A 20124-nucleotide genomic window follows, 5' to 3' on the forward strand; every position below is an offset into this window, starting at 1 on the left:
TGTATTGTTGTAATTGTATTATGATATGTTGTTTTTATATTGTGTTATATTGTATTTTTCCCGGGCATGGCCCCATGTAAGCCGCCCCGAGTCCCCATTGGGGAGATGGTGGCGGGGTATAAATAAAGTTTTATTATTATTATTATTATTATATTCGCTTATCCAACGTTCTGGATTATCCAACGCATTTTTGTAGTCGATGTTTTCAATACATCGTGATATTTTGGCGCTAAATTCGTAAATACAGTAATTACTACATAGCATTATTATGTATTGAACTACTTTTTCTGTCAAATTTGTTGTATAACATGATGTTTTGGTGCTTAATTTGTAAAATCATAACCTAATTTGATGTTAAATAGGCCTTTCCTTAATCTCTCCTTATTATCCAACATATTCACTTATCCAGCATTCTGCTGGCCTGTTTACGTTGGATAAGCGAGACTCTACTGTACTTTTTCCGTCAAATTTGTTGTATAACATGATGTTTGGGTGCTTAATTTGTAAAATCATAACGTAATTAGACTTTTCCTTAATCCCTCCTTATTATCCAACATATTCGCTTATCCAACGTTCTGCCGGCCCGTTTATGTTGGATAAGTGAGACTCTCCTGTAATCGCGGGCAGAGAGGGCGTGGCCTGCGACTCCTGGGCGGCCCGAAGCCGGCCAGCCAATCAGCACGGGCTTCATTTGCATACGCGAGGGGCGGGGCCTCCGGAAGCGTGGGAACGGAGGGCGCCGAAGCCGGCGAGGGAGCAGCCAGCCAATCAGCGCCGCCCTGATTTGCATGCAGAAGAGAAGGTAATGGCTCACCGATGATCCCAGTGGATCCAGGGATCTCCCATTGAAGGCTGAAGGAAGGCAGGCCATGGCTTCCCTCCTGCAAAGGATGGTAAATATAGTAATTAGTAATAATAATATATTGTTTATTGCAAGCAGAGGGCCAACCGGGGCCCTCCCTCCTGGGGTTTTGGACTACAACTCCCACAATTCCTAGCAGCCGGTAGGCTGCTAGGAATTGTGGGAGTTGTAGTCCAAAACCCCAGGAGGGAGGGCCCCGGTTGGCCCAGGCCTGGGTTAGGCACTGAGCTTGGTTTATGCTGCAGAATACATTGATTAGAGCACAACAAGCCCGTCCTTCCCCATAAAGAAATAATTAAAGGCAGGCAAATGATAATGAAATATAATAAAACTGTTATTATTATTATTATTATTATTATTATTATTATTTCCTTTATTTCCTTTTTTGTACTTGGCTTCCTCGTCCAGAGAAATAGATAGACACACATCTATGAGTATTTGTCTCTCTATTTATATATAACTGCTTGAATATTATATGTGTGTGTGTATGGGAATGGATACAAATAGCAGGCAGTGCCTTTATAAGAGACAGTGAAATACAGCAAATATTTTATGTATGTGTGTATGTGTGGGTAAAATATTCCTTCCTTTCTCCTCTTCCTCTTCTTTCAGTTACATCATGTGGAACTGTTATTATAATTGATTCTGGTTACATGGGATACTTGTTAGTTGCAACCAAGTTGACTTCAGCATATGATGAATCTATGAATGAGCGTTCCAAAAGTCAACAGGCTTGCTAAGGTCTTGCAAACCTTTGGCTTCCCTGATTGAATCTATTCATCTGTAATGTGACTTCCAATTTTCCTACAGCCTTCTACCTTGATAAACATTATTATTTATTCTTGTGAGTCGTTCTTTCCCATGATGTGTATAAAATTAAAAAAGATAGCAATGTTAGTATGAATCAGCACGTGACTAACTGAGAGAAAGCACTTGGAAGCATATGTTTTCGTAGACTTAAATCTTCTTTATGCATCTGATGAATTTGTCTTAGGTCTACAAAGGATTATTATTTTATTTTGTAATGGATATTATTATTTATTGTATTGCTTATTGTATTGTGATGTGCTGTTCTTTTATATGCTGTTTACATTGTATTGTCTTGGGCATGGCCCCATGTAAGCCGCCCCGAGTCCCCGTTGGGGAGATGGTGGCGGGGTATAAATAAAGTTTTATTATTATTATTATTATTATTATTATTATTATTATTATTATTATTATTATTTCTCCTTCCTCTTTCAACTCCTTGCTGTTCTCCTTCCTTCCTTCTGTTATCTTCCTGTTTTCTCCTTTCTTCCTCCTGTTTCATTATTTCTTTCTTCCCTTCCTTGTCTTTTCCTCCTTCTTCCCTTACTTTCACCTTTGTTTTTCAACTCCTTCCTTCCTTCCTTCCTTCCTTCCTTCCTTCCTTCCTTCCTTCCTTCCTTCCTTCCTTCCTTCCTTCCTTCTGTTATCTTCCTGTTTTCTCCTTCCTTCCTCCTGTTTCATTATTACTTTCTTCCCTTCTTTTCTCTTCCTCCTTCTTCCCTTCCTTTTCCTCCTCCTTCCTCTTTCCTTAATGTTCTCCCTTCTTCCCGTCCTTTCCTGTTCCATTCTTCTTTCCTTTCTCCCTTTTCCTCTTCCACCTCTTTTCTATCTCTTTCTACTCCCTTCCTTTTCACTCTCTCTGCCTTCAAATTCCACTTTCCCTTCTTTATCCACCAATATCTCCTTCCCCTTTTCCTTCCTTCCTTCCTTCCTTCCTTCCTTCCTTCCTTCCTTCCTTCCTTCCTTCCTTCCTTCCTTCCTTCTGTTATCTTCCTGTTTTCTCCTTCCTTCCTCCTGTTTCATCATTTCTTTCTTCCCTTCCTTGTCTTTTCCTCCTTCTTCCCTTTCTTTCACCTTTGTTTTTCAACTCCTTCCTTCCTTCCTTCTGTTATCTTCCTGTTTTCTCCTTCCTTCCTTCCTTCCTTCCTTCCTTCCTTCCTTCCTTCCTTCCTTCCTTCCTTCCTTCCTTCCTTCTGTTATCTTCCTGTTTTCTCCTTCCTTCCTCCTGTTTCATTATTACTTTCTTCCCTTCCTTTCTCTTCCTCCTTCTTCCCTTCCTTTTCCTCCTCCTTCCTCTTTCCTTAATGTTCTCCCTTCTTCCCGTCCTTTCCTGTTCCATTCTTCTTTCCTTTCTCCCTTTTCCTCTTCCACCTCTTTTCTATCTCTTTCTACTCCCTTCCTTTTCACTCTCTCTGCCTTCAAATTCCACTTTCCCTTCTTTATCCACCATTATCTCCTTCCCCTTTTCCTTCCTTCCTTCCTTCCTTCCTTCCTTCCTTCCTTCCTTCCTTCCTTCCTTCCTTCTGTTATCTTCCTGTTTTCTCCTTCCTTCCTCCTGTTTCATCATTTCTTTCTTCCCTTCCTTGTCTTTTCCTCCTTCTTCCCTTTCTTTCACCTTTGTTTTTCAACTCCTTCCTTCCTTCCTTCTGTTATCTTCCTGTTTTCTCCTTCCTTCCTTCCTTCCTTCCTTCCTTCCTTCCTTCCTTCCTTCCTTCCTTCTGTTATCTTCCTGTTTTCTCCTTCCTTCCTCCTGTTTCATTATTACTTTCTTCCCTTCCTTTCTCTTCCTCCTTCTTCCCTTCCTTTTCCTCCTCCTTCCTCTTTCCTTAATGTTCTCCCTTCTTCCCGTCCTTTCCTGTTCCATTCTTCTTTCCTTTCTCCCTTTTCCTCTTCCACCTCTTTTCTATCTCTTTCTACTCCCTTCCTTTTCACTCTCTCTGCCTTCAAATTCCACTTTCCCTTCTTTATCCACCAATATCTCCTTCCCCTTTTCCTTCCTTCCTTCCTTCCTTCCTTCCTTCCTTCCTTCCTTCCTTCCTTCCTTCCTTCCTTCCTTCCTTCTGTTATCTTCCTGTTTTCTCCTTCCTTCCTCCTGTTTCATCATTTCTTTCTTCCCTTCCTTGTCTTTTCCTCCTTCTTCCCTTTCTTTCACCTTTGTTTTTCAACTCCTTCCTTCCTTCCTTCTGTTATCTTCCTGTTTTCTCCTTCCTTCCTTCCTTCCTTCCTTCCTTCCTTCCTTCCTTCCTTCCTTCCTTCCTTCCTTCTGTTATCTTCCTGTTTTCTCCTTCCTTCCTCCTGTTTCATTATTACTTTCTTCCCTTCCTTTCTCTTCCTCCTTCTTCCCTTCCTTTTCCTCCTTCTTCCCTGCCTTCCTCTTTCAATTCCTTAATGTTCTCCCTTCTTTCCTTCCTTTCCTGTTCCATTCTTCTTTCCTTTCTCCCTTTTCCTCTTCCACCTCTTTTCTATCTCTTTCTACTCCCTTCCTTTTCACTCTCTCTGCTTTCAAATTCCACTTTCCCTTCTTTCTCCTTCTTCTTTATCCTCCCTCATCTCCTTCCCTTTTTCCTTCCTCCCTCCTTCCTCCCTCCCTCCCTCCCTCCCTCCCTCCTTCCCTCCCTCCTTCCTTCCTTCCTTCCTTCTTTCCTTCCTCTCTTCTTTCCTTCCTTAGTTTCAGGCCCGGGTCCTGATCCTAACCGTCGTTGCGGCCGGAATCGGGGGCTGCTTCCAGTATGGATACAACCTCACCATCATCAACGCCCCGACGGAGGTAAGTAAAGAGAGAGAGGAAGGGAAGGAAGGAAGGAAGGAAAAAAGGAAGAACAGAAGGAAGGGAAAAGGGAGGGAAGAGAAAAAGGGAGTGCAAGGAAAAAGGGGAGGGAGGGAGGGTACTGGTTTATCCATTGGAGGTTGTTAAGTAGAGACTGGAAGGCCATCTGTTGGGAGGGATTGAATGGTGTATTGGTTGGACTGGATGGCCCTTAGCGGTTTCTCCCAAACGTATTTAAAATATTTATTTATCTACCTATATCTGTCTATACTTATATATCTTTATAGCAAGTGAGTCAGACTAGGTGACCCTTGAGGTTCTCTTTTACTTATATTTATGTAAGATATTTATATATCTATATTTGTCTATATCTTTATGGCAAGCGGTCAGACTAGATCACCTTTGAAGAGGCCCTTTTATTTAATAGATATATGTGTGTGTATATGTGTGTGTGTATGTGTGTGTGTGTGTGTATATATATATATATATATATATATATATACACACAGTAGAGTCTCACTTATCCAAGCTAAACGGGCTGGCAGTAGCTTGGATAAGCGAATATCTTGGATAATAAGGAGGGATTAAGGAAAAGCCTATTAAACATCAAATTAGATTATGATTTTACAAATTAAGCACCAAAACATCATGTGATACAACAAATTTGACAGAAAAAGTAGTTCAATACGCAGGAATGTTATGTTGTTTGGATAAGTGAGACTCTACTGTATATATAATATTTTTATATTGTATATTCAATTTATTCATATTTTATAATATAATATGCATGTATACTTTATATCTATTGCATTTATTTATATTTCTGATTTTTCTTATTCTTTTGCGAAATGGGGGGAGTAAAAAAAGTAGGGCTGTGATTCTCTCTTAAATGGGAGGCAAAAGGAAGGGATGGGGAGAGTGCAAGGAAAGGAAGGCGAGAAGGAAGGAAGGAAGGAAGGAAGGAAGGAAGGAAGGAAGGAAAGACAGAAAGTGAAGGGAGGACGGAGGGGAGGGGGAGCATCTTTCTCTCTCACCTGCGGTCTGTATGAATGGCATGTCAATAGACCTGTCGCGCAGGAGTGATGCCTGTTGCCTGAAGGCATCCCTTTCCCTCCCCATGGCTCTCGATTTGACCTGGCTATTTGTTTGCCCCATTCCCCCCCCCGCCCCCGCCGCCCGCTGCAGCCCCTCCAGGCCTTTGCCAACGCCTCCTGGTCCGCGCGCTGGGGGTCTCCGCTGGGGGCCTTTGGGACGAGGCTGTGCTGGTCGCTGGTGGTCTCCCTCTTCCCCCTGGGGGGCCTGGCGGGGGCGCTGCTGGCCGGACCCCTGGCCCTCAAGGCAGGGAGGTGAGCAAGGGACATCTGCCGGATGGACATCTGCCGGGAGGGGTCTGAGGGTGTTGGGAAGGACGGCCTTGGTTCTAGGATCGGGCATGGACACCTCCCTCCAGGTGTTTTGGAATCCAACTCCTACAATTCCTAACAGCTTATCGGCTGGGTTGCTAAGTTTTCCGGGCTGTATAATAATAATAATAATAATAATAATAATAATAATAATAATAATAATAAAGTATTGGAAAATGAGCATGCAAAGATACTGTGGGACTTCCGAATCCAGACTGACAAAGTTCTGGAACACAACACACCAGACATCACAGTTGTGGAAAAGAAAAAGGTTTGGATCATTCCAGGTGACAATCGCATTGACGAAAAACAACAGGAAAAACTCAGCCGCTCTCAGGACCTCAAGATTGAACTTCAAAGACTCTGGCAGAAACCAGTGCAGGTGGTCCCGGTGGTGATGGGCACACTGGGTGCCGTGCCAAAAGATCTCAGCCGGCATTTGGAAACAATAGACATTGACAAAATCATGATCTGCCAACTGCAAAAGGCCACCCTACTGGGATCTGCGCGCATCAATCAAAAATATATCACACAGTCCTAGACACTTGGGAAGTGTTCGACTTGTGATTTTGTGACACGAAATCCAGCATACCTATCTTGTTTGCTGTGTCATACAAGGTCGTTGTGTCAATAATAATAATAAAACTTTATTTATACCCCGCCACCATCTCCCCGTGGGGACTCGGGGCGGCTCACAATGTTACAAAAGTGACAGCGCAAATACATTGACAATACACACAGTTTAAAACACAAGAAGATGATAAAACAAGTTAAAACAAAGATTTAAACAACAGTAATAATATCAATAGTAATAATATCAAACAACCACCAATGCGATTCAGTCAACTTCAAAGGTGGGGGGGACTATAGCAGCAATATAAGATAAAATCATTAGATTAAAATATCCCAGTGAAAGGAACCTAATAACATTCAGAATAGAATTATAATTATATTATATAATAGTCTCCTGTTTTTAACACTGTATCCTGCTTGTTGATTTTAATGATTGTTTTTATTGATGTTGATGTTTTTTACTGGGATAATTGTTTTATTGCTTTGTTACTGTTTTGTTTGTTTTATCGGGCTAGGCCCCATGTAAGCCGCCCCAAGTCCCTTCGGGGAGATGGGGCGGGGTATAAAAATAAAGTTATTATTATTATTATTATTATTATTATTATTATTATTATTATTATTATTATTATGAGGCTGGTCATCCAATGGCTGTCTCTCCAAAGGCCAGCCATGGCCATGTTCCAGAAGCATTCTCTCCTGACGTTTCGCCCACATCTATGGCAGGCATCCTCAGAGGTCTGTTGGAAACTAGGCAAGCAGGGTTTATATCCCTGTGGAATGATGTCCAGGGTGAGAGGAAGAGCTCTTGTCTGTTGGAGGAAAGTGTGAATTGATCACCTTGATTAGCATTTAATGCCCTTGCAGATTCAAGGCCTAGCTGCTTCCTTCCTGGGGGAATCCTTTGTTGGGAAGTGTTATCTGACCCTGATTGTTTCCTGTCTGGAATACACCTGTTTTCTGAGTTTTGTTCTTTATTTACTTTTCTGATTTTGGAGTTTTTTTTAATATCGAGAGCCAGATTGTGTTCGTTTTCATGGTTTCTGTTGTAATTCAACCTGATGGCGCTGAGGGTCCTGGGGTTTCAGGGTCTCAGAGATAAGATGTATTTTCAGAGCCTGGGAGAATGCTGGAATGAGATGCAGCCGAGAAGGGGGAAAAGGGGAGGGGGGGTGTTGGAGCAACAGGCTGTGTCTCCATGTGGAAGTAGAGATGTTTTGGAATCCAGCAGCCAGGGAAGTGATCTTTCACCTACATGCAGCAATGATAATGTTAGCTCATCTGGGGCAGCAGTGGACTTGGATGCACGTTCAAGAGCGGCTCCGGGGGGCGGGGCGGGGGGGACAGATTCAGGTGCAGAAGATCAGGCAGAATTAGAGAGAGAGGGGGGGGGGGAACCGGCCCGCTAAAGGTCAAAAGAATGCACTCATGCTTTGTAGTCCTTAAACCAGAGGAAGCTGTGGGGGGATTTTAGATCTAGCAATGTCGCCTTTGTCAGGGGGACGACGGTGGGGTGAGACCCTGTTTGCCGTGCAGAGTGGGTTCCAGAAATCATCATCCTGCTCTCACCTCCTTCTCCAGGCTGTCTTCCCATGCGGAGAATCAGCACTGGTCAACAAACACTCCAGCAGGCGAAGGGTCAGTTGAAATCCAACTGTTGTTTAACTTTATTTACATAACTATTTACAGTTGCAGTTATTTACAATAAATCCCAGACACATGGCAGTGTCTCCTCAGCTTCAGAGCATTCGTATTCATAGTCCATCTCCAGTGAATGCTCATGCTGAACACACTAACAAAAACGACACTCCCCTGCATTCCACAGATCATGAAGAAAGTCCCGGTCAAACGGACTTGACCCCATTGGTCCTGTGGTACATCAATCAAAGCAGGTTCTTATTAACTCCATAGCTACTGAAATGCCTTGCCGAAACTAACACAGAAGGCATTTCTAACAGCCTAGATTGATTTTATCATTTCACACAATTCACAATACCCTGACAGCCTTCCCCGTGAAGTCTTTTAGTCTTGTTTCTCGCTCAAGCCAGGAATCAAGTACATAATCTGGTATCTTGTTTCATGGAAGATTTTGGGATTCATGTTCATGTTATGCACCTGGTTTTCTGGATTTTGCCTAGAGATTCATGTTCCAGTTATGGATTCATTCTGCCTTTGGATTGTTTCCTGTGAACAGTTTTGATCTGACTTTTTGCTTGTGACTTTTGCCTTCTGTGTTAACTCTTGGGTTTTTCCCTTTATTTACTCCATGGTGTTTTGCCCTTTTTTATATGTGCTTTCTTAATAAACTGCTTGGCCTTCATGTTGGGTTTCTTGGTGGGTGCTGCGAGCAAGGGGAAACCCTGCTGAGGTGCAACAGTTTCTTAGGAGACCGGCTCTTAGGAATTGTGGGAGTTGGAGTCCAAAACACCTGGAGGGAGGGAGGGCTGAGGTTGGCCCATGCCCGGTCCAGCCCAACTCACCATTGGCCCTCTCTCCCAAAACCAAACAGGAAGAAATCTCTGCTCCTCAACAACGCCTTTGTCCTCCTCTCGGCCGTGTTGGTGGTCAGTAGCCGGGCAGCAAAGTCCATCGAGATGGTCTTCCTGGGACGCTTCCTGGCCGGAGTCAACGCTGGTAGTATTATTATTACATTATTAGAGATAATGATGATGGTGATTATATCAGTGATATTGTTATTGATTTTTATTATCTACAATTGTTATTGTTATTATTATTTGTTATTGATGTTGTTGATGAATTGTTCTTGATCAATCCAGGGGTGGGAATGAGCATGTAGTTATTATTATTATTATTATTATTATTATTGTATCATTATTTGAGGTTTTAATTATTATCATTAACATACCATTTACTATTTATTTATTTATTTATTTATTTACAGTATTTATATTCCGCCCTTCTTTCTCATTCCGAAGGGGACTCAGGGCGGATTACAATGAACATTGTAAACATTGTAAATATGGCAAACGTTCAATGCCAACAGACAAACAACATACATTAGACAGACTCAGAGGCATTTTTAACATTTTTCCAGCTTCACGATTCCGGCCACAGGGGGAGCTGTTGCTTCACCATCCAGTCGTGGCTGTACTTCCTCATTCCTTTCCTCGTGTTTTGATCGCAGTTTTATGGTGTTGTAAATTAGCCTCCCGCATACAGCATCCCTAAATTTCCCTAATTGACAGGTGCAACTGTCTTTCGGGGCTGCATAGGTCAACTGCGAAGCCGGGGTACTATTTATAATAATGTACTACAGTAGAGTCTCGCTTATCCAAGGTTCTGTATTATCCAAGGCAGTTTGCCTTTTAGTAGTCAATGTTTTTGTAGTCAATTTTTCAATAAGTTGTGAAATTTTGGTGCTAAATTCATAAATACAGTAATTATTACATAATGTTATCATGTATTAAACTACTTTTTTTATCTATTTGTTTTAAACATAGTGTTTTGGTGCTTAATTTGTAAAATCATAACATATTTTGATGTTTAATAGGCTTTTCCTTAATCCCTCCATATTATCCAACATTTTCGCTTATCCAATGTTCTGCCGGCCCGTTTATGTTGGATAAGTGAGACTCTACCGTATTATTGTAACGGATTATTTGGTCAGTTTCTCTCTCTCTCTCCCTGCCTTTTCTTCCAGGGGTGGGGATGAGCATGTTACTATTTGTTGCTGCTGCTGTTGTTGTTGATGTTGTTTATGATAATGTAATAATGATTACATTACATGATTTTTACATTATTAGAGATTAATATTATATCCGTGATATTATTATTGATTACTATTATTATTCTTATTATCTCCCATTGTGATGATGATCTGTTGATGCTGATGGTGGTGGCTTCCCCGTGCGCAGGGGTGGGGCTCAGCGTCCAGCCCATGTACTTGGGGGAGAGTGCCCCCCGGGACCTCCGCGGCTGCGTCTCCTTGACCTGCGCCATCTTCACGGCCCTCGGCCTGGTCCTGGGCCAAGTGGTGGGGCTCAGGTGAGGAGGGAGGGTCAAGGGCCCAGGGGCCGGGGGGCACGGAGGCCGCATTTCCTTCTTCCCTTCCTTTGCTTCCTCCTTTGCAGGGAGGTCCTGGGGTCGGAGGGGGCCTGGCCCTTCCTGCTGTCCAGCAACGCCGTCCCGGCCGTCCTGCAGCTGGCCCTCCTGCCCTGGGCCCCCGAGAGCCCCCGCTTCCTCCTCATCGACCGGAAGGACCCCAAGGCCTGTCTCCAGGGTGAGGAGACCCTCTTGCCCTCGGGCCCGGGCCACCCTTTCCGCCACACACTCTCCGCACTCCTGGCATAGAGCCAAGCCCCTCCCCTCCAGGTGAAGCCCCGCCCCTTCCTCCCCTCCATGTGTGGCTCCTCCCACTGACCCTCCTCTTGTCACTTGCATGGAGCCAAGCCCCGCCCCTCCAAGCAAGGCTCCTCCCTCCAAACAGACTCCTCCCTCAATTTCTCCCGGTCACTTGCACAGGGAAGCCCCTCCCCTCCAGGTGAGGCTCCTTCCCCTCTTTCTCTTGGCATAGAGCCAAGCCCCTCCCCTCCAAGTGAAGCCCCGCCCCTTTCTCCTCTCCAAGTGTGGCTCCTCCCACTGACCCTCCTCTTGTCACTTGCATGGAGCCAAGCCCCGCCCCTCCAAGCAAGGCTCCTCCCTCCAAACAGACTCCTCCCTCAATTTCTCCCGGTCACTTGCACAGTGAAGCCCCTCCCCTCCAGGTGAGGCTCCTTCCCCTCTTTCTCTTGGCATAGAGCCAAGCCCCTCCCCTCCAAGTGAAGCCCCGCCCCTTTCTCCTCTCCAAGTGTGGCTCCTCCCACTGACCCTCCTCTTGTCACTTGCATGGAGCCAAGCCCCGCCCCTCCAAGCAAGGCTCCTCCCTCCAATCGGACTCCTCCCCCAATTTTTCCCGGTCACTTGCACAGTGAAGCCCCTCCCCTCCAAGTGAGGCCCCTCCCCGCCTTTCTCTTGGCATAGAACCAAGCCCCTCCCCCAGTGAGGCCCCTCCCCTTTCTCTGCTCCAGGTGTGGCTCCTCCCACTGACCCTCCTCTTGTCACTTGCATGGAGCCAAGCCCCGCCCCTCCAAGCAAGGCTCCTCCCTCCAAACAGACTCCTCCCTCAATTTCTCCCGGTCACTTGCACAGTGAAGCCCCTCCCCTCCAAGTGAGGCCCCTCCCCGCCTTTCTCTTGGCATAGAGCCAAGCCCCTCCCCTCCAAGTGAAGCCCCGCCCCTTTCTCCTCTCCAAGTGTGGCTCCTCCCACTGACCCTCCTCTTGTCACTTGCATGGAGCCAAGCCCCGCCCCTCCAAGCAAGGCTCCTCCCTCCAAACAGACTCCTCCCCAATTTCTCCCGGTCACTTGCACAGTGAAGCCCCTCCCCTCCAAGTGAGGCCCCTCCCCGCCTTTCTCTTGGCATAGAACCAAGCCCCTCCCCCAAGTGAGGCCCCTCCCCTTTCTCCTCTCCAAGTGTGGCTCCTCCCACTGACCCTCCTCTTGTCACTTGCATGGAGCCAAGCCCCGCCCCTCCAAGCAAGGCTCCTCCCTCCAAACAGACTCCTCCCCAATTTTTCCCGGTCACTTGCAAAGTGAAGGCCCTCCCCGCCTTTCTCTTGGCATAGAACCAAGCCCCTCCCCCAAGTGAGGCCCCTCCCCTTTCTCCCTCCAAGTGAGGCTCCTCCCCTCTTTCTCTTGGCCCCTCCCCCTGACCCCCCTCCCTGTCTCCCCCCAGCGCTGCGGAGGCTGCGTGGCCCGTCGGGGTCTCTGGAGGCGGAGGTGGGGGAGCTCCTGGCGGAAGAGGCCGCCCTCCGGGGGAAGGCCCCCCCCTCGGCCCTGGGCCTCTTCCGCACCCGCGACACCCGCTGGCAGCTCCTCTCCGTCGTGGTCCTGGCCTCCGCCATGCAGCTCTGCGGGAACGACTCCGTGAGTGGCAGGCGGCCGTAGGGGTGGGGCCTCAAGGGAGGGGCGGGGCTTGGCTCTAGGCAAGTGGCAGGAAGAGGGGGAGGGGCCTTGCTCCCAGGGGGCGGGGCTAGCTCCGCTGGGGCCACTGTTGGCAAGGCCCCGCTGTGACGGACAGGGCGTGTCCCGCCCCCAGATGTACTCATACGCCTCGCAGGTCTTCCGGGAGGCCGGGATCCCGAGGGAGCGCATCCAGTACTGCATCATCGGCACCGGAGGCTGCGAGCTGCTGACCGCCCTGCTCTGCGTGAGTTGCTCTGCGCGTGCCCAGAGGCCATGGGGGAAGGGGTTCCCAGCGGGGTCTCCATAGAGAGACACAATGGAAGGGGCTAGATGTCATGATCTCCAATCTTTGACATCTCCGGTCGGCTGACAAAGAACAGATGCCAGCCATAAAACGGGCCAGCCATAAAACCTCAATGACCCTCTGGTATGCGAGAGCCGCTATATAAATGGGGCTCTCGGTACAATAAAATCTGTTGGAATCTACCAGCGTGTGTCTTGTGCTTTTTCCGATGGAAGACTGACCCACAGCACAACTGGGAGAAGAGAACCCGACAATTTGTACCGAATACCAGAACCTTCTCTTTGGCCCTTTTATATAGGGGCTCTCGCATACCAGAGTGTAATTGAGGTTTTATGGCTGGCATCTGTTCTTTGTCAGCCGACCAGAGATGTCCAAGATTGGAGATCATGACATCCTTGCTTCCCTCCTGCAGACACTGGTCATCGAGAGGGTCGGACGGAGGGTCCTGGTGGTCGGTGGCTATGGGCTGATGTCCGTCTGGGCCCTGGTCTTCACCTTCGCCCTCTACTTCCAGGTGAGATGGGGGGGAGGGGAGGAGGCGGGGCTGTGGAGACGCCTGGCTCCCAACAGCAGCCTCTGGGCATGCGCAGAGGGTGATTAAAGGACAGTATTTATGGAAAGGAGAACACGCACAAAGTGCCCGGAGTTTGCTTCTCTTCCTCAGGAGAGCGTGGAGTGGATGCCCTACGTGAGCATGGGCTGCATCTTCGCCTACATCCTCAGCTTCGGCATCGGACCCGGTGAGCGGCCCTTGGCTGGCATTCGGACACCCGGGGTCACTCAAGGGCAGTGGGGTCATGTTAATGTCATAGGTCAGGCTTGGGGCAACTTTGGCCTTTCCTCCCGCAACGTGGGTCTGCAGGTGACCCCTTGATTGGCTTACGTGTCCGGTCCCGAGAGGACAAAGGCATTGGCCAACTTGGGCCCTCCCTCCAGAGCCTTTGGACTCCAACTCCCACAATTCCAAATGGCCTCTGGAGGGAAGGCAGGGCAGGGGCCCTGGAGGGTATCTAGTCTGGCCCCCTTTGTGGGCGTAAGGGCATCCCGGGTCCCTTGAGGCCAATAGATGGAGATATGATTTATATACATGTAAACCCGGCCTCAGTTTCAGGACCTCCAGAGAGACCCCCACTTGTCAGGGGAAGCCCACAAGGCAGTGCTGTTGGGGGGGCACCCAAGGGCATCCAGCCTGACCCCGTCTCTTCTCTTCTCTTCCCAGCCGGGGTCACGGGGGTCATCCCCACGGAGGTCTTTGACCAGGTCTCCCGCCCGGCCGCCTACATGGTCGCAGGGTCTCTCCTCTGGGGGAACCTCTTCCTGGTCGGGACCGCCTTCCCCTTCCTCCTGGTAGGGAGACCCCCCCCGCCCCCTCCCTCCCCCCTCCCCTCCCTCCCCCCTCCCCTTCCCTCCCCCTCCCTCCTCTCCTTCCTTCCTTTTCCACCTTCTCTCCCCCCTCCCTGCTTCCTTTTTCTCCCTCCCTCCCTTCCTTCCAGCCTTCCTTCCCTTCTCTCTTCCCTTCTCTCTCTTCCTTATTCCCTTCCTTTAGTTCAGTCCCTTCCTAAGAGACTTCCCCTCCTTGTAATGTTTCCTTTCCTTCTTTCTTTTCCTCCCTTCTCTCCTTCCTTCCTTCCGTCTTTCCTCCCTCCCTCCCTCCCTCTTTGCTGCCATCTCTCCTCCCCCCTCTCTTTCCTTCCTTCCTTCCTTCCTTCCTTTCCTCTTCCCTTCCCTCCTTTCCTTCTACAAGAGGAGGAAATGATCACTTCCTCTTCCCCTTTGTCTTCATCCCCCCCTCCCTTAGTTCATTCATCCCTTCCTTATCGTCTTCCTCCTTTATATATTTTTCTTTCCTTCTTTCCCTTCTTCCTTCCTCCCTTCCTTCCACCTCTCTTTCCTTCCTTTCTTCCCTTTTTACTGCAGTCTCTCCTCTCTCCCTTCTTTCCTTTTCTTCCTTCCTCTCTTAATTCTTCCTTCCTTCTTCCCTCCCTCTATTTCCTTCCTTCCTTCCTTCCTTCCTTCCTTCCTTCCTTCCTTCCTTCCTTCCTTCCTTCCTTCCTTCCTTCCTTCCTTCCTTCCTTCCATCCATCTCTTTCCTTCTTCCCTCTTTACTGCAGTCTCTTCTCCCTCTCTTTCCTTCCTTCCCTCTTCCCTTCCGCAAGCGGAGGAAATGACCCTCTTCCGCTTCCTCTTCCGCTTCCTCTTCCCAGGATGCCCTGGGGCCCTTCTGCTACCTGCCCTTCCTGCTGGTCTGCCTCTCGGCCGCCCTCTTCCTGGGCCTCTTCCTCCCGGAAACGCAAGGGAAGACCTTCCTGGAAATATCCGCCGAGTTCCAGAAGCGCAACTTCCGCCAAGGCCAAGCCCCCCTCGAGGTCCGCACGGAGGAACAGGAAGAGGAAGAGGAAGAGGAAGAAGAGAGGGCCACTGCACTTTGAGAGGGACCTGGGGGTCTCCTTTCTTCCGCTGCTGCTTCCAGGGAGGCCTTGGCTCTTTGCACTTTTAAAGCAACTCAGACCCTTTTGACGCTGGAATGGAGGCCCAGCCCCTTCCTAAGGCCTTAATGTACACACACACACACACACACACACACACATATATATATAGAGAGAGAGGACACTGCACTGCATAATCCATAGTCTTCACACTGGTGCATGAGAGGAAAGCCTCTTTCCAAATCAATACCAATCATATTTATTATGAATATTGAATTCATTTTTTGATATATTATTATTAATAATAATATTTTTATCAATATATTATTATCATCATCATTGATAGTGACAAAATCATGTTAGTTTGACCTCAAGAAATCAATGCAATCGCTAGGAAACCGTATTTATTATTATTATAAGCATGACACAGGAAACAAGATAGACATGCTGGATTTCGTATCACAAAATCACAAGTCGAACACTTCCCAAGTGTCTAGGACTGTGTGATGTATTTTCAGATGATGCGTGCAGATCCCAGTCGGGTGGCCTTTTGCAGCTGGCAGATCGTAATTTTGTCAATGTCTATTGTTTCCAAATGCCGGCTGAGATCTTTTGGCACGGCACCCAGTGTGCCCATCACCACCGGGACCACCTGCACTGGTTTCTGCCAGAGTCTTTGAAGTTTGATCTTGAGGTCCTGATAGCGGCTGAGTTTTTCCTGTTGTTTTTTGTCAATGCAACTGTCACCTGGGATGGCGACATCAATGAATATTGAATTTATTTTTTGATATATTATTAATGATAATATGTTATCAATATATTATTATCATAGGGTGGTTGTATGTCTTTCAGGCTGTGTGGCCATGTTCCAGAAGTATTCTCTCCTGATGTTTCGCCCACACCTATGGCAGGCATCCTCTGACAGCGGGGATGATGGGTAGCAGAGTGAAATCCAAAAATTCACCATCCCGGTCTGCCTCCTTCTTTCCAGACTGTCTCCCGGTGTGGAAAACAGCACTGGACAAACTCACTCCAGTAGATGAGGGTTCAGTTGGTAGTCCAACGGCAAACAACTTTATTTACATGTCCTATTTACAGACAGAGCAAATTCAGTCCTTTCTCCTCCATGAGTCCTTTCCGAGAGACTCATGCACACTCACAGCCATTGCTCATCGCTGTTCTCCGCTCGACACACGGAAACCTAACTAACTCCCCTGCATTCCACAGGAATTCCACAGGAACAAGATAGTACGTCCCGGTCAAAACACACTTGACCCCATTGGTCCTGTGATACATCAATCATAGCAGACTCTCATTAACTCCATAATTGCTGAATCCAGATTGATTTTAACATTTCACAATACACAATACCCTGACATCCTCAGAGGTTGTGAGGCATGGATAAACTAGGCAAGGAAGGTAAATATATATCTGTGGAGAGTCCAGGGTGTGGGCGAAACGTCAGGAGAGAATACTTCTGGAACATGGCCACACAGCCCGAAAGACATACAACAACCTGGTGATCCCGACCATGAAAGCCTTCGACAACATATTATCATCATCATCATTGGTAATGACGAAATCATGTTAGTTTGACCTCAAGAAATCAATGCAATCACTAGGAAACCGTATATTATTATTATTATTATTTTATTATGACACTGCAAACAAGATAGATATGCTGGATTTCGTATCACAAAATCACAAATCGAACACTTCCCAAGTGTCTAGGACTGTGTGATGTATTATTATTATTATTATTATTATTATTATTATTATTATGACACAGCAAACAAGATAGATATGCTGGATTTCGTGTCACAAAATCACAAGTCGAACACTTCCCAAGTGTCTAGGACTGTGTGATGTATTTTCGGATGATGCGTGCAGATCCCAGTCGGGTGGCCTTTTGCAGCTGCTATTATTATTATTATTGTTATTATTATTATTATTATTATTATTATGAATGATGAAGTCATCTTAGTTTGACTTGAAGATCAATGCAGTCCCTAGAAAACTATATTATTATCATTATCATTATTTTTATTTATGATTATGATGAAATCATGTTTGTGTTGTCGAAGGCTTTCATGGCCAGGATCACAGGGTTGTTGTGTGTCTTTCGGGCTGTGTGGCCATGTTCCAGAAGCATTCTCTCCTGACGTTTCGCCCACATCTATGGCAGGCATCCTCAGAGGTTGTGAGGTATGGAGAAAACTAAGCAAAGAGGTAAATATATATATATATATATATATATATATATATATATATATATATATATTCAACAAATGCTACGGTCAGCGAAGGACAAGAGGGATCCTCTCTCTTCTGCAGGAGTCTACCGGATACCATGCAGCTGTGGACAAGTCTACATAGGGACCACCAAACGCAGCGCCCAAACACGAGTCAAAGAACATGAAAGGCACTGCAGACTAATTCAACCAGAGAAATCAGCCATAGCAGAGCATTTGATGAACCAGCCTGGACACAGAATACTATTTGAGAACACAAAAATGCTGGACCATTCTAACAACTATCATGTCAGACGACACAGAGAAGCCATTGAAATCCACAAGCATGTGGACAACTTCAACAGAAAGGAAGAAACCATGAAAATGAACAAAATCTGGCTACCAGTATTAAAAAACTCAAGAATCAGAACAGTAAATAAAAAGCAATACTCTGAAAACAGAGGATTTCCAGACATGAATCAACCTAGGGCAGTTAACGACTCTAAACAAAGGATGCCCCAGAGGCAGGAAGAAGACAGCAGATAAGCTTTTCAATGCTAATTTAAGTGATTAACTACACACATTCACACTGACCTCTCTCACCCTAGACTTTCCACAGATATATTTACCTCTTTGCTTAGTTTTCTCCATACCTCACAACCTCTGAGGATGCCTGCCATAGATGTGGGCGAAACGTCAGGAGAGAATGCTTCTGGAACATGGCCACACAGCCCGAAAGACACACAACAACCCTGAAATCATGTTTGTTTGACCTGAAGAAATCAATGCAATCTCTAGGAAACCGTATTTATTATTATTATTAAGAATTTTTTTTTAGAAGAAATCAACCCAATTCCTAGGAAAACCTATTATTATTATTTATTATGATTATGTTGAAATTATGTTAGCTTGATCCAAAGAAATCAATGCAATCTATAGGAAATTGTATTTATATTATTATTATTATTATTATTATTATTAAATTATTGCTATTTTTCAGTCAAGCCATCAATGCAATCCTTATGAAATACTATTATCATTAATTAATGATTTTTTAAAATGGTGTCAGAAGAGACTTAAGAGCATCCTGCAAGTACCTTCTGTTGTGAGATAACTGGCTGTCTGCAAGGACATTGCCCAGGGGATATTGCCAGGATGTGTTACCATCCTTGTGGGAGGCTTGTCTCATGTCCCCACATGGGAAGCTAGGGCTGACAGAGGGGAGCTCACCCCATATCGCGGATTCGAAACGCAACCTTCAGGTCAGCAGTTCAGCCGGCACAAGGGTTTAACCTATTGCGCCACCATTAATTGCTCCTTCCATTAATGATTGCAAAACCCTTTTTCCTTCCTGCAAGACCTACCTCAAAAGAGACAATCTGTATTTTGTTCTATTTCTGTGAACCCAAAGTGGAAAAATAATATTCCTTTTGTTTTGGGGGATATGATGCTTCATATATATATATATTATATATATATATCTATATCTATATAATTTTAAAAGAATTCCTTCTTGCAAAATATTGTGGACAGTGACGCATGAGAATGAATTATTTCTTACTCAGGAAATAAGAAACGCCGGTCTTGTACTCGGTGGGAATGAAACCAATAAATACTATTATTTCTTAGTATTTTTTTGAAGACTTGTTTCTCTTTTTTTCCTGGAAATATTTTAATTTGAAAAGAGGATTAATTGAGATTCCTTCCCTCCAGATTCGCTCTGGAATTTGTCCCTTTGAAGCCGGTTCCTGGGAAAGAGGCGGGTCTTTGGGCTTTCGCTCATTAACTCCCCAATTTAATTGTGAAATTTAATCCCATAATTGAGAAATTTGGAAAAGACAAACAGACTCCTCCCCAAAATATTCATTTACATATATTAATATATTTATTAATGTGAAACATTGGAAAGAAGGGAAAATGGGAGTTTCCTAAGAACACATAGTTTTATATATATTTATGCGTGTGCGCGCATATATATATAGTAGAGTCTCACTTATCCAACACTCGCTTATCCAACGTTCTGGATTATCCAACGCATTTTTGTAGTCAATGTTTTCAATATATCATGATATTTTGGTGCTAAATTCGTAAATACAGTAATTACTACATAGCATTACTATGTATTGAACTACTTTTTCTGTCAAATTTGTTGTATAACATGATGTTTTGGTGCGTAATTTGTAAAATCATAACCTAATTAGATGTTTAATAGGCTTTTCCTTAATTTCTCCTTATTATCCAACATATTCGCTTATTCAACATTCTGCCGGCCCGTTTATGTTGGATAAGTGAGACTCTACTGTATTTCTGATTTTCTTATGGTAGTAAATAGGACTTTGATTCGCTCATAATTAAAAGGCAAAGGAGGGATGGATGTTTATTCAGAAGAATAAGGAAAATAACAATATAAATAAAATGAACATTTACACAAATGACCATCCACTGCCAGAAGGGAAAAAGAGAGTTTCCTCTATGCTGACGATCGTGCCATCACCGCTCAAGCAGGGAGCTTTGAAATGGCTGAACAGAAGCTCTCTGAAGCTTGAGGTGCTCTGACTGCCCGTTACAGGGGAAACCAGCTGATTCCTCATCCATCTAAAATGCAGACAAGTGCTTTTCACCTTAAGAACGGAGGAGCATCTCGAGCTCTGAAGATGACATGGGAAGGAATCCCGTGAGCATTGCAGCACAACAACACACCTGGGAGTCACTCTGGACCGTGTCTGACTTGCCAGAAGCACTGCTTGACTATCAAGCAAAAAGTGGGCGCTAGAAATAACACCATACAGAAG

At 45.6% G+C, this 20124-nt stretch overlaps 1 protein-coding gene across 3 annotated transcripts; it reads left to right on the forward strand.

The window, feature by feature from the left end:
* The first annotated feature begins 270 nt into the window (after nt 1-270).
* slc2a11 (solute carrier family 2 member 11) lies at nt 271-18963 on the forward strand. Of its 3 annotated transcripts, none has more exons than XM_062984087.1 (12): nt 271-893; nt 4338-4436; nt 5622-5782; nt 8919-9043; nt 10285-10414; nt 10501-10649; nt 12142-12332; nt 12505-12615; nt 13088-13189; nt 13340-13415; nt 13895-14022; nt 14880-18963. In XM_062984087.1, the coding sequence occupies exons 1-12, from the start codon at nt 870-872 to the stop codon at nt 15102-15104; spliced, it is 1521 nt and encodes a 506-aa protein (XP_062840157.1). In that variant the 5' UTR covers nt 271-869; the 3' UTR covers nt 15105-18963. The 3 variants fall into 3 exon arrangements, with proteins under 3 accessions (XP_062840157.1, XP_062840158.1, XP_062840159.1); XM_062984088.1 differs by having other exon boundaries at nt 12526-12615; XM_062984089.1 differs by lacking the exon at nt 5622-5782.
* The last annotated feature ends 1161 nt before the right edge of the window (nt 18964-20124 follow it).

Source organism: Anolis carolinensis, chromosome 6 (assembly GCF_035594765.1).
Source record: "Anolis carolinensis isolate JA03-04 chromosome 6, rAnoCar3.1.pri, whole genome shotgun sequence".
Taxonomy (NCBI): domain Eukaryota; kingdom Metazoa; phylum Chordata; class Lepidosauria; order Squamata; family Dactyloidae; genus Anolis; species Anolis carolinensis.